We start from the raw sequence: 24,879 nt of genomic DNA on the forward strand, positions 1-24,879 counted from the left end.
GACAAACAGGCGTCCTAGGAAAGGGCGAAGTGACTGGATGCCGGGTGGGAACGCAATGTGTGGGTAGGATCGTGGGTGTCCCCTTCCTGTCATTTTAAATCAAGAAACAGTGCGAGCCCTGCCCAGCTCCCGAGTTTGTGGAACTGGCGCGCGAGAGCGCTGCCTGTGGGGAAGGTCGGGGTCCCCAGCCGAGCCACTTTCGGAGAGTGGCGCCCGTCAGGGGTGCCGGCGGCCGCCGAGCGGGTCCTTCCCGCCCTGACCTGACGCGTCCGCTGGGGCTTCTGAATCGCGTCAGATGACGCTACAACATAGCGGTCGCCCAGAAGAGGAAAACCGTGCTAGATGAATTCTTAACTGCGATCTGAACCTAAGTACTTAATGGGTGTCGTCTTTTTTTTTCTTTTTTCCTCTGGCTGCAGGACTATGTGACAGCCTGCAAGTCCCACTGCGGCGCTGATTTGTGTCTAAATTAACTTTCCAGAGGACTATTTCAAATTACTAAACAAAGTGATAGGTGGCAGTGTTTATTATGTCTCTTCCGAAAACACCCTCCAACCCGCTAAACTCTGCATCAGCATCTGAGAGCAAAAAGTTAAAAGTATCTGTAGCCAAGGAAGAGACCAGAGGTAAACTTCGATGATTTTGAAGTCATAAACGGTCATGGCTGTAAAACAAATCACCTTCTAGTCATCGTTTTTTGTTTTTTTTTTTTTTGAGGTGGAGTCTCGCTATGTTGCCCAGGCTGGAGTGCAATGGCACCATCTTGGCTCACTGCAACCTGCACCTCTGGGTTCAAGCAATTCTCCTGCCTCAGCCTCCCTAGTATCTGGGATTACAGGCATGCGCCACCATGCCTGGTGAATTGTTTCATATTTTTAGTAGAGACAGGGTTTCACCATATTGGCCAGGTTGGTCTCAAACTCCTGACCTTGTGGCCGCCCACCTCAGCCTCCCAAAGAGCTGGGGTTACAGGCGTGAGCCACCGCGCCCGGCCCCAGCCGGTTTTTAAAATCTGAGATTCAGAATGCCTTGATTAGCTACACTTTTTCTAACACACTTGCTTAAATAAAACAAGAAGTCATTCCTTTTACAGTATTTTGAGTCAGAATCCTGTTTCACTACTCCACCTAAATACTGTGTATGTTTTTCAAATGTAGATTTGTATATTGTTTTAAATTCACCCTAAATATCAATAGCTGGGTTTTTTTTGTTTTGTTTTTTTTGGTTCCTGGTCTTTGGCTTTAAGGAACTTTGAAAAAGTAATAGCGAGGTTGGATGTGGTGGCTCACGCCTGTAATCCCAGCACTTTGGGAGGCCGGGATGGGAGGATCACCTGAGGTCAGGAGTTCGAGACCAGCCTGGCCAATATGATGAAACTCCATCTCTACTGGAAATACAAAAATTAGCTGGGTATGGTGGCTCTCGCTTGTAGTCCCAGCTACTTGGGTGGCTGGGGCAGGAGAATCGCTTGAACCCGGGAGGCAGAGGTTGCAGTGAGCCGATATTGTGTCATTGCATTCCGGTCTCGGGGACAGAGCAAGACTCCATCTCAAAATAAATAATAGCAGAGATAAGAGAAATGCAATTTAGTACAACGTGTCAATTTGTATCAACTTTTAGTACTTTTTCTAAATGAGAGTAATTCCTTAAAATTTTCATTCATACCCAGATCTATACTAGAATTAAGAATCAGCTAGTGTTATCCTTACCCGTGTTCTGTTAAAGCTTTTCCCAATCTCACTTGCACCTTGTGCTAAAGCCCCAAGCCCCACCCAACTTTTTTTTTTTTTTTTTTTCTGTTTCTTCTGATCTCAAGCTCTCGGGAGACAGAGATTTGGTAATGTAAACCATAACAACTTTTGATAGTGATCAAAGCATGTTTCCTCCTTATAGAAGTAAATGTGAACCATACTGTATTAGGGGCATGAATTAAGAACAATGACAACTCAACCCTGTCTGACTGACTTCTTAGGAGGGCTTTTCCTGTATTAGCCCTACTGCCTGCCTTTATTACTACTCTGCCCTAGTCAAGCAGGGTAGAATGCTCTTTACAGTTCCCATTCCACAGATTTGTCAGCTCAGATTATTCCACTCTCATTTGCAACAATCCCAGTTCCATTTTTACTTTTTTTTTTTTTTTTGAGATGGAGTCTTGCTCTGTCACCCAGGCTGGAGTGCAATGGCTCGATCTTGGCTCACTGCAACCTCTGCCTCCCATGTTCAAGTGATTCTCCTGCCTCAGCCTCCCGAGTAGCTGGGATTACAAGCGCCTGCCACTGTGCTCGGCTAATTTTTATATTTTTAGTAGAGACGGGCTTTCATCAAGTTGGCCAGGCTGGTCTTGAACTCCTGACCTCGTGATCCACCCTCCTTGGCCTCCCAAAGTGCTGGGATTACAGGCGTAAACCACTGCACCTGGCCCCATTTTTACTTTTAAGTCCAACCCAGATCTTTTTCACTCTATAAATGCCTCGGTTTAATGCAATTATTCTCACCTTTGAATTCATGTAAGAAAAACATTACTAAATAATTTGAGACCTTGGGAGAGAGATTTGTCATTTTCGTATGAAAGGGAAAATAGATAGTCATTCCCATCTTCTTAAGGCTATCCCAGATAGCAAGAGAAGTGAGTTTAATTTTCAACTTTGAATTGAGAATCATGCAGGTTCATCTTTGTACCTGAGTTTTTAAAACTGCATCTGATGTAATGTGAGTAGGGTAGGCAAAATGAGTGTTATTTCTCTTGACTAGATGATGTTCAGTGTTTTAAAAATGTTATTTGTTACTGTTCTTGTCGAATAGAAGCAACGTTTCTCTCTGTTAGAAACAAATAGATGGGATTGATGAGGCAGTCTGAGAAGCGCCATCAAACTTAAAAAATATATAGTAAGAGCTTTTCTTTTCCACTACTTTCTTAGGACTTCCTGAGCTAAAGGAGAAAAAAAATATAGTGGATCGTTCAAAACCCCTTTCTACTTCTCTTCAGAATGAGTTCATTCCTGAAGAAGTTCTTCTTTCTCTGACCTATTCGGCCAATGCTGGTCCTTGTCCTGAAAACTTACTGCCTCCTAAGAAAATTAAAACTCCAAAGGTTAGTATGTACGTATGTAGAGTAATGGAGAACATTATTTTTTTGGAATCTGATTCTTTAAGTATTTATTACAAATATATTATATATTCCAGGTAGGCTTAAATTTTTTCAGATTGATTGATTGAGACAGGGTCTTACTACCCAGGGTGGAGTCCTGATTGTTGCTCACTGCAGCCTCTGCTACTCTGGCTCAGGTGATCCTCCCACCTCAGCTTCCTGAGTAGCTGGGACCAGATAGGTCTGTCCCACCATGCCTGGCTAATTTTTATATTTTTTGTAGGATGGGTTTGACCATGTTGCCTATGCTGGTCTCGAACTTCTGGGCTCAAGCAATCCACTCGCCTCAGCCTCCCAAAGTGCTGGAATTGTAGGTGTGAGCCAACATGCCTGGCCTTAAAATTTTTTCTTTAAGTAATTTCTTAGATTGAGAACTTGTCTTTTATGTAAATTGTTTCCAAGGCTTGAGTATTTCCATTGACCTGTTTTTATGTGGATTTACTAAAATGATCATTACAACTCTTTTTTTTTTTTTTTTTGAGACAAAGTCCCACTCTGTCACCCAGGCTGGAGTGCAGTGACCCCATTTTGGCTCACTGCAACTTCCATCTTCTTGGTGCAAGCAATTCTTATGCCTCAGCCTCCTGAGTAGTTGGGATTATAGGCGCCCGCCACTACGCCCAGCTAATTTTTGTATTTTTAGTAGAGACGGGGTTTCACCATGTTGGCCAGGCTGGTCTCAAACTCCTGACCTCAAGTAATCTGCCTGCCTCGACCTCTCAAAGTCCTGGGATTACAGGCATGAGCCACTGTGCCCAGCCAATCATTACTTCTTAATGTTTTTCACTTACTATAGAATTATTCTACTTTTAGTCTTTATGCTATCTAATAAGAATTCTGCTCTCTCTTTTTTTCCTGGGAGTATCCAAGTGCCCTTACTGTAAAGTACTTACTAGAAACTATTAATAAATTTCATTTGATTTGAGCGCCCTCTGCTGGCTATTCATGTGTATTTGCTTTTTCCCAGGGCACTCTTCCACGCCTTGTAGATCATGTCTGGCATCACCCTGTTCGAAGGAATAAATTCAGATACCTAATTGACCATCCCGTCTCCCTCACGGGAGCTGGAAGGTAAGGAAGGAAGAGTGGGGTTAGATGCTGACAAATAGAGTTGTTTTCTCATTTTGTATGATTACCTTGGGAGGGGTAGAATTGGAAAAATCACTTAATTATAGATTATAAAATTTACAGTTTCTTTGAATCAGAATATAATCCAGAAGACCAAAGACCATCTTTTTGTGTAGGACGGAAATAGGTGCTGGCTTTACATACTTTTGGTTTAAATTTGTTTTTTGCATGGCTTTGTATGCTTGTCTCTGTACTCTCCTATTCCCTATCGGACCCTTGTAAGAGGGACAAGATCCAACAGGTGGAATGCCTCTAGTGCCCCTTCGATCTGTGTGTCTATCTTTTTTGTGTACATCTTTAGAAGAAGGAACTGGGTAACATAGCTTCACGATGTGGAAAACCTTGAAAAACAAATGCTTAATTCTGGATCTCTCCAAAGGGAGCTCTTAATCGTTACACTGTTTCAAATCAAGTCAGCAAATACTATTGTTTTTGTCTCATTCCTACAAATATTCTAAATGTCAACATTTTCCCTGTGAGGATGTAGATCTGCTAGTTTTCTATGTATTGTTCACTTATCAATTTATGCCCCTCACTTAAATGTCACTTCTGAAAGAAATGTTTATACTTAACACACTTGAGTAGGTTACTTGGTCTGTCTGAAGTCCCATTTTCTCATATGTGAGAAGGGAATAGTAGACTTGCCCAGTTTTGTGTGCCTCCCAGGGATATTGTAAAGCACAAATACGATAATGGATGCAAGAGCACTTGTAAAACTATCATGTGCTGTTTAAGTATAGGTGCTATTACTCAGCTGTGTTTCAGTGCAAGAAAAAGTGGTGGAAACTTGTCCTATTGACTTTTATGTCCTGAGGCTTTATATTTTATTCTCTGCTTCCGGATCATGGTTATAATTATTAGTAGCAATAATTAGTATTATGAGTTGTTTGAAGTGCTTTGAAAGTTAATTAACTATATCTGAATGTGGCAATAAGCTGACATTAAAGTTTTAATGTTGGCCGGGTGCAGTGGCTCATTTCTGTAATCCCAGAACTTTGGGAGGCTGAGTTGGGCAGATCACTTGAGGTCAGGGGTTTGAGACTAGCCTGGGCAACATGGTGAAACCCTGTCACTACGAAAAGTACAAAAATTAGCCAGGTCTGGTGGTGCATGCTTGTAATCCCAGCTACTTGGGAGGCTGAGGCAGGAGACTTGCTTGAACCTGGGAGGTGGAGGTTGTGGTGAGCAGAGATCGTGCCACTGCACTCCAGCCTGGGCGACCCAGCGAGACTCCCTCTCAAAACAAAACAAAACAAAGCAAAAACTAAAGTTTTAATGTCAAATGACTCTGAGTTGGAGTTTTTTAAGTGTGAAGTCAGGTTGACAAGATAATGCCCCACTGACTCCACTAAAACATTTCACTGTAATCTCAGAACCTGTGAATACATACCTTACCTGGCAAAACGGACTTTGCAGATATGATAGAGGTTAAGGACATTGAGATGCATCGATTATCCTAGATTGTCAGGGTGGGCCCAGCCTAATCACCTGAATCTTTAAAGGTGGGAAAAGGCCGGGTGCGGTGGCTCAAGCCTGTAATCCCAGCACTTTGGGAGGCCGAGGCGGGTGGATCACGAGGTCAAGAGATCGAGACCATCCTGGTCAACACGGTGAAACCCCGTCTCTACTAATACAAAAAAAATTAGCTGGGCATGGTGGCACGTGCCTGTAATCCCAGCTACTCAGGAGGCTGAGGCAGGAGAATTGCTTGAACCCAGGAGGCGGAGGTTGCTGTGAGCCGAGATCGCGCCATTGCACTCCAGCCTGGGTAACAAGAGCAAAACTCCGTCTCAAAAAAAAAAAAAAAAAAAGTGGGAAAAGGCCGGACGTGGTGGCTCACGCCTATAATCGCAGCACTTTGGGAGGCCGAGGCGGGTGGATCACGAGGTCAACAGATCGAGACCATCCTGGTCAACATGGTGAAACCTCGTCTCTACTAAAAATACAAAAATTAGCTGGGCATGGTGGCGCGTGCCTGTAATCCCAGCTATTCAGGAAGCTGGGGCAGGAGAATTGCTTGAACCCAGGAGGCAGAGGTTGCGGTGAGCCGAGATCGTGCCATTGCACTCCAGCCTGGGTAACAAGAGCGAAACTCCGTCTCAAAAGAAAAAAAAAAAAAGTGGGAAAGGAAGGCTGTCAAGTGGGTCAGAGAGATGAGGAAGGAAGAGGATGGATTTGAAGTGTGAGAGGAGTTCAGCCTGCCATTGCTGGCTTTGAAGATAGAGGAAGGGGAAAAGCAGTCAAGAAATGAATTTGACTGCTAGAAGCTAGGACTTCTAATGACAGCCCAGCTGTCAACTATCAACGAAACAGCGATCACAGTCTTACAGCTTGAAGGAATTGAATTGTTAACAATCCAAATGAGCACGGAAAGGGATCTTCCTCTAGAGCATCCAGAAAGAAACACGGCCCTGCCAACGCCTTGATTTTAGCCCTTTGAGACCCTGTTGGACTTCTGACCTATAGAGCAGTAAGATAATAAATTTGTGTTGTGTAAGATACTAAATTTATGGGAATTTGTTGTGGCACCAATAGAAAACTAGTGCACGGGTCTGGAGGCCGTGGCCGTTTTGTTTTCTTGGCTGAAACTGGGGAAGCGAGGCGGGCCGGCGCGGCACTACACCGGGCTCCAGACCCACTGCACGACGCAGCTGGACTGACCTGAAAAAACTGTCTGGATTTCTAGAGGGCTTGAGATGCTCAGAATGCATTGATGGGGGGCGGGGGTTGGGTGGCGGGAAGGGCAATACTATTGCTTCCATTGCTGCTGGTGTACTGTTTTTTACAGGCTGGGGGATTATCATAGATGCAGCTGTTATTTATTCCCCCATGGACGATTTCAATCACTCATACCATGCCTGTGGTGGTAAAGAAACCATAGCCTTCCTAATAATTAATGCAGTATCGAATGGACAAGTCCCAGGTGATAGTTAAGGTGAAGGTTGTCTGGGTCAAACAGGTGCTGGTATTTGGCTGTTTGTTGGTTTCATGTTGGCCTTTGGATCTCTGATTGCATCGATGTGGATTCTTTTTGGAAGTTATGTTGCTAAAGAAAAAGTTGTAGTATCCCCCAGAATTGCTGTATTTATCCAGAATGCCTTCGCCCTTTTTGGAGGACTGGTTTAAGTTTGGTGGCACTGAAGACTTACGGCAGTGAAAACATCTGATTTCTTACAGCACAACTGCCCTGCATGGTTTTTGTTTGTTTGTTTGTTTTTTTGTTTTGTTTTTTAACTGCTCACTCCCAATCTTTAGTAATGCCATTTTTTAAGCTTATTTCTGAGTGTAGTCTCAACTTAAGGTTGCATAATACTGAAATCACAAGAACACCCTGTTTAAACAACCACCAAAAATTTATTGTGGTCTGCACTTGATTAACTTATAAAATGTTAAAGGAAACTTTCACATGAATAATTTTTGTCAAATTTTATCATGGTATAATTTGTAAAAAATAAAAGGAAATTACAAAAGAAAAAAAAGGAAACTAATGCACGTGTGTACAACTAATAGTATTCATAAAAAGAGATAGCTGGTCCAAGAACCTCAATCATCCAGAACACAGCAGCAAAATATAAAACAGCAAAGCAAATATTCTATGAGTAATACTTTTTGACAACTCTTTCAGTAGAGTTCAGTTCAGAAAATAAATCAGTCTAGATATTTTAAGCAGGAAAGAATCGAATGCAGAACATTGGATATTCACACAATTGTTGGAAGGGCTAAAGGAGCTGGTATGAAGAAGTGCCTGTGGGAAAAACTCCCAGAACAGGGTGGAATTGACAACTTCAGATAAAAGACATGTTTAGATATACACATAACTCAACCAATGATGATTTGCAGCAAAGTTTGAATTATGAGCTCAGTTTAATCTAGAAGCTGAAGAATGAGATGGAGGATTTCTTAAAGTCAAATAAATAAAATCCAGTGATTGTGTTATGGTTAAGAATCAAAGTTGTTTTTTGTTTTTGTTGTTAAATAAAAATAGATTTTTCAGAAGAGTGGAGGCTGTTGTTTTATCACAGAGTTTTATGAAGAAAAAACATCTAATTATTTTTAATAAAAAAATTTTCAACAAATAAATAAAACAGGCTGCTGCTGCTGCTGCTGCTTTTTTTTTTTGAGATGGAATCTCGCTCTGTTATCTAGACTGGAATGCAGTGGCATGATCTCTGCTCACTGCAACCTCTTCCTCCCTGGTTCAAGCGATTCTCCTGCCTCAGCCTCCTGAGTAGCTGGGATTACAGGCGCATGCCTCCATGCCTGGCTGATTTTTGTATTTTTAGTAGAGATGGAGTTTCACCATATTGGTCAGGCTGGTCTCAAACTCCTGACCTCGTGATCCACCCGACTCAGCCTCCCAAAGTGCTGGGATTATAGGCATGAGCCACTGCGACTGGCAAAACAGGCTTCTTCTAAAAATAAATAACCTAATCACCTCTTAAAGGTTTCACTTCATAATGATACTATTAAAATGGCAGTTATGCTTCCAACACATGAACTTCTAAGGGACACATTCAAACCATAGCAGTACCCAATACTTTAATCTTGTATAGAAACACAAAAGACTCCTAAAGTGGCTTTTGGAGAAAATTTGAATGATAATTACCAAATCAACATATTATTTACTTTTTAATTTTATTTTAAAAAATTGTTTTTTGAGATGGAGTCTTGCTCTGTTGCACAGACTGTAATATAGTGCTGCGATCTTGGCTCACTGCAACCTCCTGCTCCCAGGTTCAAGCAATTCTCATGCTTCAGCCTCCTGAGTAGCTGGGATTACAGGCACCCGCCACCACACCTGGCTAGTTTTTAAATTTTATTTTTAGTAGAGATAAGGTTTTACCATGTTGGCCAGGCTGGTTTTGAACGTTTGACCTCAGGTGATTCAGCTCCCCAAAATGCTAGGATTATAGGCGTTAGCCTGGCCCCAACATATTGTTTAGATAATTATGTGCGTGTATATGTATATAAAATATTGCATGTATAATATATGTGTAATTATATAAAATATATAATGTATAACCACATATAATGTATATATACACATATACATAGATGTATATGTGTATATATACATTCATATGTACATGTATGTATATACATATGTACATATATGTGTACATATGTATATATATAATATAAATATACATGGACACAGATATATATATACATGAAGCGTTCATTATTTTTAGCTAACTAAACAATTGTAATGGCCAACTTCTCCAGCATTTATTGGTTTGATAGGAACTGCTGATCCATCATCCTGAGAGTAGCTTGTTCAGATCTTTGTGACTATCTAAAACCTGTAAGAGGGTGGAGCAGAGAAAGAATCCCAAGAATTGGGAAATAAAGCTCTAACATTTCTCCCCTAGCCATGTCCAAGAGAACCAGAATATCACAGCACAGGGCATCAATAGCTTGATGTCTTTTACTACCAATATACCTTTAAAAATAGTTTATGGTCAACGTCATATATTTCAGGATCTTCCTGGGGCACAAGAATTGGCCTGTTGCCACCAACCTCATGCCACATCAGCTGCCAAATGACACTGCCCTCAAAGCACACCCTCTCCCACCATTTCACAATATTATAACCATTATAGTAATTCTAAAAGAATTTAAAATTTCATTTCGTCTATAAAACCTTTCTAGCTTCTCTTAGAAGAAAGCCCAACCTTTTAAACATGACTTGCCATGTTTAGTGCTCTAATTTCAATAATTTTATTCTTCATACTTCAACTACATGTTCAGTCATCCCTCAGTAAGTCATCCCTCGGTATATGTGGGGGATTGGTTCTCGGACATCTGCAGATACCAGAATCTGTGTATACTCAATTCCTGCAGTCAGCCATACATGCATCAGAAACTCATGTATATGAAAAGTTGGCGCTCTGTGTATGAGGGTTTTATATCCAGTGAAAACTATATTTTCAGTCTGTCTGGTTGAAAAAAATTCACGTGCAAGCAGACCCACACAGTTCAAGGGTGTGGTGTTCAAGGGCCAACTATACTCAACTTTCAGTTCACTGAAGTCACAGCGTGCTGTCCTGTTTCAGGACCTACGCATATGCTGTTCTCTACCTGAAATACTTACGCCTTTTGGTTGCTTACCTAAATCCAAATCAGTTTTTTGTTCTCACTGTTAACTGCCTTCTGAGGTTTTCCCTGACTCGGTCTAAACTGTATTTAGGTGTTGTTATTAGTTGTTCCAATAACATTCTGTTCTCTGTTGTAATAATACTTTTCTTTGGTTTGAGAATCTTCACCTCTATATTGAAGGCTCTCCAATGGTAGGGACTATGTCTATTTAAAAAAATAGTTCTATATTCCTTTCATCTAGCGTACTTTCTGTCACTTATAATATGGTTAATAAATATTTGCTGAGCAAATTAATGAATTTTAGGCATGTTCATGTACAATCCTAGAACCCAGGGCACCCAAATTTAATAATGTAGGGTTTTTTTTTTTGTTTTTTTTTTGAGATGGAGTGTCGCTCTGTCTCCCAGGCTGGAGTGCAGTGGTGCAATCTTGGCTTACTACAACCTTTGCCTCCCAGGTTCAAGTGATTCTCCTGCCTCAGCCGCTCAGGTAGTTGGGACTACAGGCATGTGCCACCACACTCAGCTAATTTTTGTATTTTTAGTAGAGATGGGGTTTCGCCATATTGGCGAGAGTGGTCCTGAACTCCTGACCTCAAATGATCTGCCCGCCTTGGCCTCCCAAAGTGCTGGTACTACAGGCATGAGTCACTGCACCTGGCCTTGAAATTGTAATATTTCTTTATTGTCATTCAACTAGAATCTTAGTTCCATGAGGGTAGGAACTTTTTATTTCCTTTTTTCATTATCAATGTTCTTAGCTCCCAGAATAGTGCCTGGTATACAGTACATGCTGAGTTAGTCTTTATTATGTAAACCAGTAAATACATTTGGAGTTTATAGAAGGATAATGGAAAATCATTTCAGGGCACCATTGTGGTGATGAATTAATGCCTATTGTTTTCTGTCTTGGAAATCTTAAAAGAGTCAATGACTCAAGATTCAGTCTCCTTGGAGAGTATGTTGGTCTAACGTAGAGCACTTGCCCACTTCTTGGTCACCAGAGGATTTTTTTCCCTACTTTTCTTTATTTTGTTTTATTAAACTTCTTATTTTGAAATAATTTAAAGACTCACAGAAAAGTTGCAAATGTGATCAACCCTGGAAAATATTTCAGGGAAGTGTGGTAGAAGATAACTGCTAAGAGATTGTTTAACTTGGCAGTGGTGGTGGTAATCATCGCCAGCTTTCTAGAAAATAGTTTCAGAAGAGAGGTATGGGTGGAAGTCAGATTGCAGTACAATTTCAGGAAGTTTGATGTTTAACAGAAAGTGAGCAATGATAACTCAATCAGTTGATCCATTGATAGATCATAATTACATGACGGCAGCTGGGTGCGTTGGCTCATGCCTGTAATCCCAGCACTTTGGGAGGCTGAAGCGGGTGGATCACCTGAGGCCAGGAGTTCGAGACCAGCGTGGCCAACATGGCAAAACTCCATCTATACTACAAATACAAAAAATTAGCTGGGTGTGGGGGCACATATCTGTAATCCCAGCTACATAGGAGGCTGAGGCAAGAGAATTGCTTGAACCCAGGAGGTGAAGGTTGCAGTGAGCCGAGATTGTGCCATCACACTCCAGCCTGGGCAACAGAGTGAGACTCTGTCTCAAATAATAATAATAATGATAATAATAATAACAACAACAACAACAACAACATACAACCCCCAGAAAATTTTTATGCACTAAATAAAAAATAATGATAATAACAGCAACAATAACATGACAGCAATGCATGGTCGAAGAAAGATCTTTAGAAGGGGAAAAGGTTTGTTATAGATCAAAGGGAATGTTCCAGTAGAGTGGGAGATAGACAAAGTTATGACTGATGGAATGAGACTCCTGAGATATGGGCAAAGATGGAATCGAGGACCTAAGTGGAGGGAATAACCATAGGGAAGAGAATATATTTTAAACTGATACTAAAGGGAAGGGAAGAGTTTGTGATATGAATGAGAAATTTCAGGAGGAGAAGAGAAAGTGTGGGGGAACTCATGTTTAATGCTTCAGTTTTAGTAAAATGTTAGGTAAGGAGATCAGTTTTGCTGACACAAAGGACCATCTTACCCATTAGAAGGATATGTGTGGATCTTACCTGCTGTTATGTGGTATCCAGATAGAAAATTTATTTTGTAAATATATTTTTCTTACTTTTTAGGGATATTTCTTTTCTGTATGATGTTAAATATGCCAAAGGACAGACTAAGGAGAAAGCAGTTTGTCCCCCGCATTTGGCCCCTTCATTGCAGTCACATGATGGTGTCCTTGTGCCCCATAAGGTAAATAAAGTATTTGACAAATAATCTTTTCTCCCAATATACTTTTAAAACTTACTTCTCCAAACTATAAAACAATATCATACTATAACAACCTGCATTGCTCACCAATCTTCATAGCATTTTCAAATTATTTCTTAAAATGGGAAAAGGGTATTTAGCAGGAAAAGATGAAAATAACTTCTTTCAAGCCATTTTCCAAACAACAGTTAATCTGTTTTAATCTAAAAAACACAATGTGGGAGATTTGATTGTTTTTCCCCCAGAAATGCACATATGAAGTTGTAGGATTCTTATCTTTGGTATCTTGCTAAGTTAAATTTTAAATTCTCTGCTTAATTTAAAGGAAAAGAATCAATACACTTCTGAATATATGGGACACATGTAACTAATACTAGAACCAAGGTTATTCTTTAATTCATGGTTGTTTTAGAAATGTGTGCTCTGCTTAGTTTTTGTCATTTGCTGTGATCCACATTACTGAAAATATTGTTATTTCTCCAGTCAAAATTTCTTAACTTAAAAAATAGTATCTCTTTGGGTTAGGAATTAGGACTTGTGCAAGTGAATTTTTTCGTCTATTAATGTATTCATTCTTTTCTTTTGCTTTGCTTTGCTTTTAAGCCAAAGAGACTAACAGATACTTTGATTCCTGAAGAATTTCATATTGTGTCAAGTACAGGAGTTTCAGGTTTGGAGTGTTATGATGAGTGAGTACTATGATATGTAAAGAATACCTAGCTGGGTACCATGACTCACACCTGTAATCCCAGCACTTTGGGAGACTGAGGCGTCCAGATCATCTGAGGTCAGGAGTTCAAGACCAGCCTGGCCAACATGATGCAACCCTGTCTCTACTAAAAATACAAAAAAATTAGCCGGGCATAGTGACACGTGCCTGTAATCCCAGCTACTAGGGAGACTGAGGCAGGAGAATCACTTGAACCTGAGAGGCAGAGGTTGCAGTGATCCAAGGTCCGCCATTGCATTCCAGCCTGGACAACAAGAGCAAAACTCCATCTCAAAAAAAAGAATACCTGACAAGTTGAACTTTTTGCTCCTTCCCATGCATAGAAGAACCTGAGAATAGTATACTCATATTCCTAAGCAATATATGAACTGAAATGAGGAAACATTAAGCCAGCCATGCTAATACAATTAAGAAAGATACAAATTAAGTACTTAAAAGAGTTTGGGATGTTAGTGATTAAAAAATTATTCATATTTTTTCCTGCTATTTAATTTTGAACTTTTTAAAAAATGGGACTTTGTTTTGAATGCATGACTGTGCCCTTTAGGAATGATTTTGAGCAATGATCATGGAGACAAAGGAAAGTAGCCCTTGAGCCTGCATCTCATAATGCACACTCCAGGGCTTGGCTCCTCATTGCAGACTAATCATCTTGTCACCTTTGATTTCTATTTATGGGATTGAAAATGGGATCTTGCTTTTATTTTCTGAAACAACACTTGAATGTTTTATAGTTTAGAAAACTAGAACTTTGCACTAAGGTTTTATAATAAAATATGCAGAGGCTGGCACTCTTTTGATATTGTCTTTCCAATACGTATGTTATAATATATTGCATTTTGTTGTGATGGTATGTATCAGAACAATATTTTGCCCAAGAGAATTAAATGGAGTTCATTTTTTGGTAACCTTTTATTTTTATGTAACTTCAGACATAAAAAGTTGCAAAAATGGAAAAAGGAATGCCTGTGTACCCTCCAGCCTGAGTCACTGGTTGTTTATACTTTGTCTCATTTGCTCTTACACACATATAAGCATGCATATACATGCGCATATTTTCAAACTATTTAAGAGTAAGTAATCTACCACCAAATACTTTAGTATGTATTTCCTAACAACTCATTAGTTATAGATCTTTTGATGATTTTTTTTTTTTTGAGGTGAAGTCTCACGTTGTCACCCAGGCTGGAGTGAAGTGGCATGATCTCTGTTCACTGCAACCTCTGCCCCTTGGGTTCAAGCAATTCTCATGCCTCAGCCTCTCGAGAAGATGGGACTACAGGTGCCTGACACCATGCCTGGCTAATTTTTGTATTTATAGTAGAGATAGGGTTTTGCCCTGTTGGCTAGGCTGGTCTCGAACTCCTGACCTCAGGTGATCCACCCACCTTGGCCTCCCAAAGTGCTGGGATTACAGGCATTGAGCCACCGTGCCAGGCCTTGATGAATTTCATAATTTCTTCTGTATGATCATCATTTCTTCTGTCAATTTGTTAGTTGTCATTTTACCATATGGAATAATGGATTTCTATTTTATTTGATGGATTTTAATTCTTTACTATCATTTTTATTTTTTTTTTTATTTTAATTTTTTAGTGTTTTTTTTTGAGACAGGGTCTTGCTCTGTTGCCCAGGCTGGAGTGCAGTGGCACGATCTTGGCTTACTGCAACCTCAGCCTCCTAGGTTCAAGCAATTCTCCTGCCTCAGCCTCCCAAGTAGCTGGGATTATAGGCACCCATCACCACACCTGGCTAATTCTTTGTGTTTTTAGTAGGGATAGTGTTTCACCATGTTGGCCAGGCTGGTTTCGAACTCCTGACTGCAAGTGATCCTCCTGCCTCAGCCTCCCAAAGTGTTAGGATTACAGGTGTGAGCCACTGTGCCTAGCCTGTTAGTTTGGGGGTCAGATTTTTCCAGATTTGGCCAATGGCCAAAGGTGGCTCCTTCGAGCAGTCTCTTGTGTTCTTTGGACATGTCCTTATGATTATTTGAACACTTATTTTCTGACTTGATAAGGCTTCCAGGTTCAACTTGTATTTTCCAACTCCAGCCCTGGAATGAGTGGTGAGTCACTTCTCCAAGGAATTCTGATTCCGTTTAGTGGAGGACGGTACTTAGAAACCAAGATTCTGGGGGTTAGTTGTGCTAATTGATGAACAGGCCAGAAAATTTTCTTAAAATAACATTTACCTATCTTATTTATTGTAGCAAATACACTACTCTCCTCACAGATAGTGAAAACAGACTCTTGCTCTTCCCATCCATGTAAGTACAGTTTATTTTCTAAAGTGTTTCTCAGAAAGAATAAGTATATACATATATATTTCTTGGTACTTTGTTAAACAAAATTATTAAAATTATAGCAGAAACCCAAGATAATAATTTCCTACAATTTCATCATCTAATCAGTGTTTTCATTTTTCCAATTGTATATTCAATGTTTATGTATTTTGTCTAATTGCATATTCAATTTTACATATATAGCATTATATTTAAATGCTATAAAGTACTTTTATATTCTGTATTTAACCATTAGTATTTCTTCATTTTGCTGTAGTTTTTTTTTTCCTTTTCTTTGTCCCTTTTCTTCTCTCACATTGTGAGGTAACCAGTGTTAAAAGTTTGATGTTTATTTCCTCACATTCTTTATTTTTCTATGTTCTTACACTCCTATGTAATAGTATATAGAATTTTGGGGTTGGAAGCATTATTTTCTTTTATGAAAAAGAGAATCATACTATTTGGATTTTCTTGATTATTTCTACTATATTACTGATCTCCCAATAGATTAATAGATACAGGTCTAATGCTTAAAATGCCGTTAATATCCCAGAGGGTATATATATTCTCTTTACACATATTATATTCTTTTGCCATTTGAGAATTACCTGTTGCAATGTTAATTACGTAAAGTCTGCCCCCTTAATTTTTTAGGAAACCTAATAAAAGAGTAGAAGTGGCCAAGCTGAATGATGTGATGGATACTATGCTAGAGAGGGCTGGTGTGGAAAATCAGGAATATACAGGACCAACCAAGGTAATCGCAAAGATGAATGCAACCTGGTGGCTAAGAGCATGCCCTCTGGAGGTGTACTGCCTAGGTTAGAATTCTGACTCTGCCATGTGTTAGCTGGTGGCCTTGGACAAGTCATTTAATGAATTTGTACCTTAGTTTCCTCATTTGAACATTAGAGATAATAATATCATCTACCTCATAGGGTTTTTGTGAAGATGAAATGACTTAATAAATGTAATGGGTTTAGAACAGTTCCTGGCATGTGGTAGATACTATATAATTAATTGTTAGTATTATTATTCCACCAAACATAAGGTATCATTGATTGTAAGACCTGGCCACCACTTGTAACTATTATTTTCTACTTAAGAAAGAACTCTTTTAGTCTTATATAGAGACTTTTTTCTTTGTCAGGGCTATTTCTTTTTTGTTTTTTATATTTTATTTGTGTAGAATTTGAAACTTAAAGAAAAACTTCAATACAAGACACTGCTATGTAACCTTTACCTAGATTCTCCATCCAGTTATTTATATTGTGCCATTTGCTTTATCATTCTCTCTCCTTCTCTGTCTACGTATGCATCGTTTCGTTCTGGACCATTTTAGAGTGAGTGAGAGACATGCCTCATGAGCACCCAGATATTTTGGGACACATTTCCTATAAACAAGGACATTCTCTTATATTTCCATAATATAGTTACCAGGAAATTTAATGTTGATATGATAATATTCTTTAACATAGACCACATTTAAATTTTATATTTTATCAATTGTCTCTATAAGTGACTTTTAAAAATAGCTATTTTTTCTTCCTAGTCCAGAATTCGAGGATCACACAGTTCTTTTAGTTGTCGTGTTTCTTTCTTTCTTTCTTTCTTTCTTTCTTTTTTTGAGACAAAGTCTCACTCTTGTTGCCCAGACTGGAGGGCAATGGTGTGATCTCAGCTTACTGCAACCTCCGCCTCTGGGTTCAAGTGATTCTCCTTCCTGCCTCAGCCTCCGGAGTAGCAGGGATTGCAGGTGCCTGCCACCATGCCCGACTTTTTTTTTTTTTTTTTAGTAGAGATGGGGTTTCTCGGTGTTGGCCAGGCTGGTCTCGAACTCCTAACCTCAGGCGATCTGCTCACCTCGGCCTCCCAAAGTGCTGGGATTACAGGTGTGAGCCACTGCTCCTGGCCAGTTGTCATGTTTCTTTAGACAAGTTTAATCTGAAACAGTTTCTCAGACTTTCTTTGTTTTTCTTGACCTTGTTATTTTGAAGAACACAAGCCAGTTATTCTGTAGAATGTTCCTCAATTTTGGTTTGTCAGATGTAAAGTCATGATTTTAGATTGAGGTTTTGTATTTTTGGCAGGTACAACATAGAAGTGATATTGTAACCTTTTCAGTGCATCAGTAAAATGTTTTTACAGATAAGACTGTAATAAGTACTGATTATGTTACTTACCTCTGACAGATGCACAGACTGCTACATATATTGAAGAAGGAACAGACCATTTACAACACGATATTTCATAACACGATATTGTGACCTTTTCAGTGCATCAGATACAGAGGCACATGATTAAACCAAAAAAATTTTTTTGAGACAAAGTCTCGCTCTTGTCACCCAAGCTGGAGTACAGTGGTGTGATCACTGGTCACTGCAGCCACAACCTCCCACGTCGACCTCCTGAGTAGCTGGGACTACAGGTGTGTGCCACCATGCCCAGCTAATTTTTATATTTTTTGTACAGACAGGGTCTCACTGTATTGTCTAGGCTGGTCTGAAACTCCTTGCCTCAGTCTACCCACTTTGGCCTTCCAAAGCGTTGGGATTACAGGTGTAAGCCACTGCACCTGGCCAGAGCAACTTTTAAAAATCAAATATCACTTTTGAATATATATATAAATGAAAATGTAAGTGAAATAAATGAATCAAGATGTTTCTAAAATCTATTTACATTCAGAGTGACAACCTCCTAAAATGTTTTTTACTGATAGGACTGTAGTAAGTACTGACTATGTTACTTACCTTCTGATAGATGCACAAACTGCTACATATATTGAAGAAGGAACAGACCATTTACAATACGATATTTCATGAACTTATTCGACAAGTCACTGTGGACTGTGCAGACAGAGGAGAACTTCTGTCTAAAGTCAGGTTAGTGCTATTATTGGAATAGTCCAGTTTCCTTTTGATTTTTTTTCTTCTTCTTTTTTTTTTTTTTTACCAACTGAGATGTGTTTTGTATTCACACCTTTTGATTTTTATATTAGATTTGTCTTTATATTTACTTTTGAGAATGCCAGAAAAGTACACTTCTCTATTCTGCCGAAAATAAATAAACTAATTGCATTTTTTTTCTTTTTTGTTAATATACAGAAAGGGTCTATAGCTTACTTTTTTTTTTTTTTTTTTTGAGATGGAGTTTCGCTCTCGTTACCTAGGCCGGAGTGCAATGGTGCAATCTCGGCTCATCGCAACCTCCACCTCCTGGGTTCAGGCACTTCTCCTGCCTCAGCCTCCTGAGTAGCTGGGATTACAAGCACACACCACCATGCCCAGCTAATTTTTTTTTGTATTTTTAGTAGAGACGGGGTTTCACCATGTTGACCAGGGTGGTCTCGATTTCTTGACCTCGTGATCCACCCTCCTCGGCCTCCCAAAGTGCTGGGATTACAGGTGTGAGCCACCGTGCCCGGCCCACTTTTTTTTTTTTTTTGAGACGGAGTCTTACTCTGTTGCCCAGGCTGGAATGCAGTGGCACAATCTTGGCTCACTGCAACCTCTACCTCCTGATCTCAAATGATCCTCCTGCCTCAGCCTCCCAAGTAGTTGGGACTAACAGGCATGTGCTCCCATGCTCAGCTAATTTTTTTTTTTTTGAGACAGAGTCTCACTCTGTCACCCAGGCTGGAATGCAGTGGTACAATTTCGGCTCACTGCAACCTCTGTCTCCTGGGTTAAAGCAATTCTCCTGCCTCAGCCTCCCTAGTAGCTGGGATTACAGGTGTCTGCCACTACGCCTGGCTAATTTTTGTATTTTTAGTAGATATGGGATTTCACCATGTTGGCCAGGCTGGTCTCGACCTCCTGACCTGAGGTGATCCACCTGCCTTTGCCTCCTGTCCTCAGGTGATCCACCCGCCTTGGCCTCTTAAATGCTGGGATTATAGGCATGAGCTACCGCACCTGTCCTAATTTCTGTATTTTTAATAGAGATGGGATTTCACTATGTTACCTAGGTGGTCTTGAACTCCTGGACTCAAGTGATCCACCCACCTTGGCCTCCCAAAACAGTGAGATTATGGGCATGAGCCACCGCTACCAGCCACATTTTTATTATATTCTATGTAGTAAAAATATAGTGATTGAGAACTCTTTTAAAATTTCTTTTGAGATGTTTCACACCATATTCTGTTATGATTAGAAAATAGTGGGAAAAGTATACGATCTGTAATCAAGCTGATTTTGTTTCAAATGTTTATCTAGGTGTGTGACCTTGGTAAAAATCTGAGCCTTAGTTTTCTCATATGTAAATGAAGGTAATAGCGTCTGTGAAAGTTTTTGTCTGTTTATTCATAAAGCACTGATAATTTATTGAGTATCTAGTCTGTGCCAAGCATTGAGATGTGTCACAGGGTTGAGATGTGGTTTTATTTTTATTTTTTGAGACAGGGTTTTGCTCTGTCACCCAGGCTGGTGTACAGTGGTGTAATCGTGGGTCACTGCAGCCTCAATCTCCCGGGCTCAAGTGACCCTCCCATGTCAGCCTGTTGAATAGTTGGGACTATAGGCACATGTCTCCCTACCTGGCTCATGTTTAAAATTTTTTAGTAGGGATGAGGTCGCACTATGTTCCCCAGGCTGGTCTTAAACTCTTGAGCTCAAGCAATTTTGTCAAATACTGCTGTATCTACTGAAATTATCATGTTGTTTTTGTCCTTTGTTATTCAGGCATAATGCTTTGACTGATTTTTTGTATATTAATCCAACCTTGCATTCCTCTGCTGAATCCCATTGGCATTGGCATATACAGTCTTCCCTTCCCTATGTATGGAGGATTGATTCCAGGACTCCCTTCCTCCCCCCGCCCAGATACTAAAGTCCGTGGATGCTCAAGTCCCTTATACAAAATGGTGTAGTATTGGTATATAACCTATGTACATCCCCTGGTGTACTATAAATCACCTCTACATTATTTACAATATCTAATGCCATGTAAATACTGTGTAAATAGTTGTTATTCTGTCTTGTTTAGGGACTAGGAAGAAGGAAAAAAAGTCTGTACATGTTTAATACAGACATGACTGTTCTTTTTTTTTTTTTTTAAGCGATGGGATCTTGCTCTGCTGCCAATGTTGGACTAATAAGAAGGAAAAAAGTCTGTACATGTTTAATACAGACATGACTGTTTTTTTTTTTTTAAGCGATGGGATCTTGCTCTGCTGCCAATGTTGGAGTGCTGCACGTAAACAAAGCTCACTGCATCCTCAACTTCCTGGGTCCAAATAGTCCTTCCCCCTCAGTCTGCTGAGTAGCTGGGACTGCAGGCATGCTCCAACATGACTGGCTAAATTTTTATTTTTATTTTTTGCAGGGACAGTGGTCTTACTATGTCGCCTAGGATGTCTTTCAGCCTAGACCAGCCTAGGCAACATAGTAAGACCCTGTGATCCTCCTTGGCCTCCCAAAGTGCTGGCTCCCATTGTGTTTGTCCGCCAACCAACATTTTTTTTTTTTTTTTTTTTTTTTAATATTTTCAATCTGTGATTGGTTGAATCCAGGGATGCAGAACCCACAGATATGGAGGGCCAACTATATATTCCGTTTTTTTTTTTTTTTTTTTTTGAGACAGAGTCTTGTTCTGTTGCCCAGGCTGGAGTGCAGTGGCACAGTCTTAGCTCACTGCAACCTCTGCCTCCCAGGTTGAAGCAATGCTCCTGACTCAACCTACTGAGTAGCTGGGATTACAGGCATGCGTCACCACGCCCAGCTAATTTTCATGTTTTTAGTAGAGATGGGATTTCACCACATTGGCCAGGCTGGTCTCGAACTCGTGACCTTAGGTGATCCACCTGCCTTGGCCTCCCAAAATGCTGGGATTATAGGTGTGAACCACCATGCCTGACCTGTATATTTCTTTTGATATGTTGCTGGGTATGATTTGCTAGTATTTTGCTGAGAATTTTTATATCTGCATTCATAAGGAGGAATGGTTTTTAGCCTTCTTGTGATGTCTTTGTCTGGTTTTGGTGTTAGAGTAATACTGGCCTCAGAGAATGTATTAGAAAATATTCTGTCCTTTTCAATTTTTGTATAGTCTTGGTGTTTCTTTTTTAAGTGTTTGGCTGTGTTTACCAGTAATGCTATGTGGGTCAAGAATTTTCTTTTCTTGAGGGGTTTTAATTACAAATTCCATTTTCCAATATATTCAGGTTATCTAGTCCTTCTTGAGTGACTTTTGGTGGTTTGCATCTTTCCAGAAATGTGTTCATTTTATCTACATTTTGGAATTTGTTAGTATATAAAGCTGTTCATAATATTCTCTTATTATTTTTAAAATATTCATGGAATCTGTAGTAATGTCACCTGTGGGTTGTCTGCTTACTCTCTGATGATTTCTTTTGCTGTGCAAAAGAAGCTTTCTAGTTTACTTACTTCCCATCTATTTATTTTTATTTTTGTTGCATTTGCTTTTGGGTTCTTGGTTACCAATTCTTTGCCTAAGCCAATGTCTAGAAGAATTTTTCTGATGTTATCTTCTAGAATTTTTATGGTTTCAGGTCTTAGATTTAAGTCTTTGATCCATCTTGAGTTGATTTTTGTATAAGGTGAGAAATGAGGATCCAGTGTCATTCTTCTACATGTGGCTTGCTAATTATCCCAGCACCATTTGTTGAATAGGGTGTCTTTTTCCCACATTATGTTTTTGTATGCTTTGTCGAAGATCAGTTGGCCGTTAAGTATCTGACTTTATTTCTGGGTCCTCTAATCTGTTCCATTGGTCTATGTGCCTATTTTTATACCAGTACCATGCTGTTTTGGTAACTGTAGCCTTGTAGTATAGTTCGAAGTCAGGTAATGTTATGTCTCCAGATTTGTTCTTTTTGCTTAGTATTTCTTTGGCTATGTGGGCTCTTTTTTGTTTCCATATGAATTTTAGGATTTTTTTTTCCAGTACTGTGAAGAACGATGATGGTATTTTTGATGGGAATTGCATGGCATTTGTAGATTGAGTTTTGTAGTATGGTTATTTTCACAATATTGATTCTACTCATCTGCAAACATTGGATGTGTTTCCATTTGTTTGTGTCATATGCGATGTTTTTTCAGCAGTGTTTTTTGGTTAGTTGTCTTTGTAGAGATCTTTCATCTCATTGGTTAAGTATATTCCTAAGTATTTTCTTTTCTTTTTTTTGTAGCTGTTGTAAAAGGGATTGATTTCTTGATGTGATTCTCAGCTTGGTTTTCTTGGTGTATACCAGTGCTACTCATTTGCATACACTGATTCTGTAACCTGAGAATTTACTGAATTCACTCATCAGATCTAGGAGCTTTTTGTTATTTTTCATGCAGAGAGAGGTATGTGCAGATGCTTGACCAGATTGTCCGGCAGATGATTGATTTCTACAAAGACTTGGTAACTCAGCGAGTGATGGACCAGCGCATTTTAGAAGAATTGTATAATTTCAAGCATGTTATTGAAGAACTGACCAGGTAAAAACTGTGATTATCTTAAACACAAAACAAAAATCAATGTCATGTCTTTAAAGGGAGCAAAAAACATTTAGGGAAAGTGGAATGGTTAAAGGTCAAAGTTCTTCTGTTTTCATGTTTAGCAAGAGAACAAAAAGGACTAGATATCATTGTAGATAGAGATACATAGAAATGGGTTATGAAAGTTCACACAAAAATGAAGATTCTTTATATATTTGACATGGAAAAGACTTGCTCTTTCTTCTAAAATATAGATGTTACTGGGCACGGTGGCTCATGCCTATAATCCCAGCACTTCAGGAGGCTAAGGTGGGCGGATCACTTGAGGTCAGGAGTTCGGGACCAACCTTGCCAACATGGTGAAATTCCATCTGTACTAAATATACAAAAAATTAGCTGGGCATGGTAGCTCATGCCTGTAATCCCAATGACCGGGGAGGTTGAGGCAGGAGAATTGCTTGAACCTAGGAGGTTGCAGTGAGCTGAGATCGCGCCACTGCACTCTAGCCTGGGTGACAGAGCAAGACCCTGTCTCAAAAAACAAAAATAAAAATAAAGTAAAACACAAATGTTTACCTTAGTCAGGTTATAGAGCAATGCCATAATTATGGATGTTGATGTTCACATCTCAAAGAAAGTAAGTATCATAAAGCCCTCAAAGTTAGTGATCATCTAACCTCTAACCTTAAAGCAAGATGATTAGTGGTGAGAATAAAGAAGATAGGATAGGCATGTCAGAAAGTGGGGTCAACCAGTGTGGAGGCCTTGCATGTCCACATCTGCCTCCCTCTATTCTAAAGGATCTCCCCTACATCTTCTTTTTGCCTGATTTCTGCCAGCCTGATTCTATTTCCAAACATGGCAAGATTCCATCTAGAATGTATACTGAATTTCTTGATTTGGTTTATAAGGTGGAAAAACTAGGAAGGGAAGTACACATGATAACTGAGAAGATTCCTGAGTATAAATCTGATTTCCTGGGTAGAAACTTTTTGGAAGTCTCCAAATATGAATTTAAAATTTCTTTGCTTTATTCCAGGGAACTGTGTCTAGTTCAGGCACATGATGTAAAATTAAAAAAGGAAACAGAAAAGGCCCACAAGGATTTGGCACAAGCTCTTTTAGATGCTGAAAAGAATGCCAGGTGAGTTGCTTAAAGTTTATGTAGCTTACATAGGGGAAAGAGAAGCTGATACAGCTTCTGAAATAATATATATGACACTAACTTACTGAATTCTAAAAACACTTATAGCTTATTTTATCTGAATTTAGTTGATTTCTGATTCTGAGTGGAAAGAAGGTAAAACATGATTTTTCTCTTGGAGATAGACTGTTGCTTTCAACATTAATCACTTTTGTTGAGTGAGGATTGCAGGCTACTACTTTCTGGTTTTCTACAAGAAAGTATAAAGAGGCAGTGTGCATAGATAGCATAGATTTTGGAACCATACTGCTTGCAGTGTGACCTTGGGGAAGTCACTTAACTTTTCTGGGCCTAAGTTTGCCCATATTTAAAATTGGGATAATAATATTATCTACTTCACAGGGCTATTATGAGTATTAAAGGAAGTAATATAAGTAAAGCACTTGGAATGGTACAGTTCCTTTGTGTCCAGGAGTATGTCTGTTTCTTCTAGGTATTCCAATTTGTTAGTCGATTGTTGTTCATGATTATGTTTCAGTGGTATCAGTTGTAATATCTGTTTTTGTTTGTTTCTGATTTTATTTGCTTGAGCCGTCTCTCTTTTTTCCT

At 39.5% G+C, this 24,879-nt stretch overlaps 1 protein-coding gene and 1 pseudogene across 3 annotated transcripts in view; both read left to right on the forward strand.

Annotated features, from left to right (window-relative positions):
- The first annotated feature begins 366 nt into the window (after positions 1–366).
- The window catches only part of AXDND1 (axonemal dynein light chain domain containing 1), a 117,023-nt gene continuing 92,510 nt past the window's right edge, over positions 367–24,879 (forward strand). For 2 of the 3 annotated variants that reach the window (XM_064370797.1, XM_064370796.1), the window contains exons 1-5: positions 14,992–15,669; positions 16,339–16,441; positions 18,445–18,566; positions 22,986–23,126; positions 24,166–24,270. In XM_064370797.1, the coding sequence (XP_064226867.1) occupies positions 15,557–15,669; positions 16,339–16,441; positions 18,445–18,566; positions 22,986–23,126; positions 24,166–24,270 (584 nt within the window). In that variant the 5' untranslated portion in view covers positions 14,992–15,556. Of the gene's footprint in view, positions 627–2,918; positions 3,092–4,115; positions 4,220–12,534; positions 12,656–13,276; positions 13,363–14,991; positions 15,670–16,338; positions 16,442–18,444; positions 18,567–22,985; positions 23,127–24,165; positions 24,271–24,879 lie in introns of those variants that run through there. The other variant, XM_064370798.1, reaches the window with a different exon arrangement.
- LOC105711528 (transmembrane protein 50A-like) lies at positions 6,430–7,433 on the forward strand (annotated as a pseudogene).

The sequence above is a fragment of the Aotus nancymaae genome, unplaced genomic scaffold (assembly GCF_030222135.1).
Source record: "Aotus nancymaae isolate 86718 unplaced genomic scaffold, 86718_ANA_hifiasm-v0.15.2.pri h1tg000108l, whole genome shotgun sequence".
NCBI lineage: Eukaryota > Metazoa > Chordata > Mammalia > Primates > Aotidae > Aotus > Aotus nancymaae.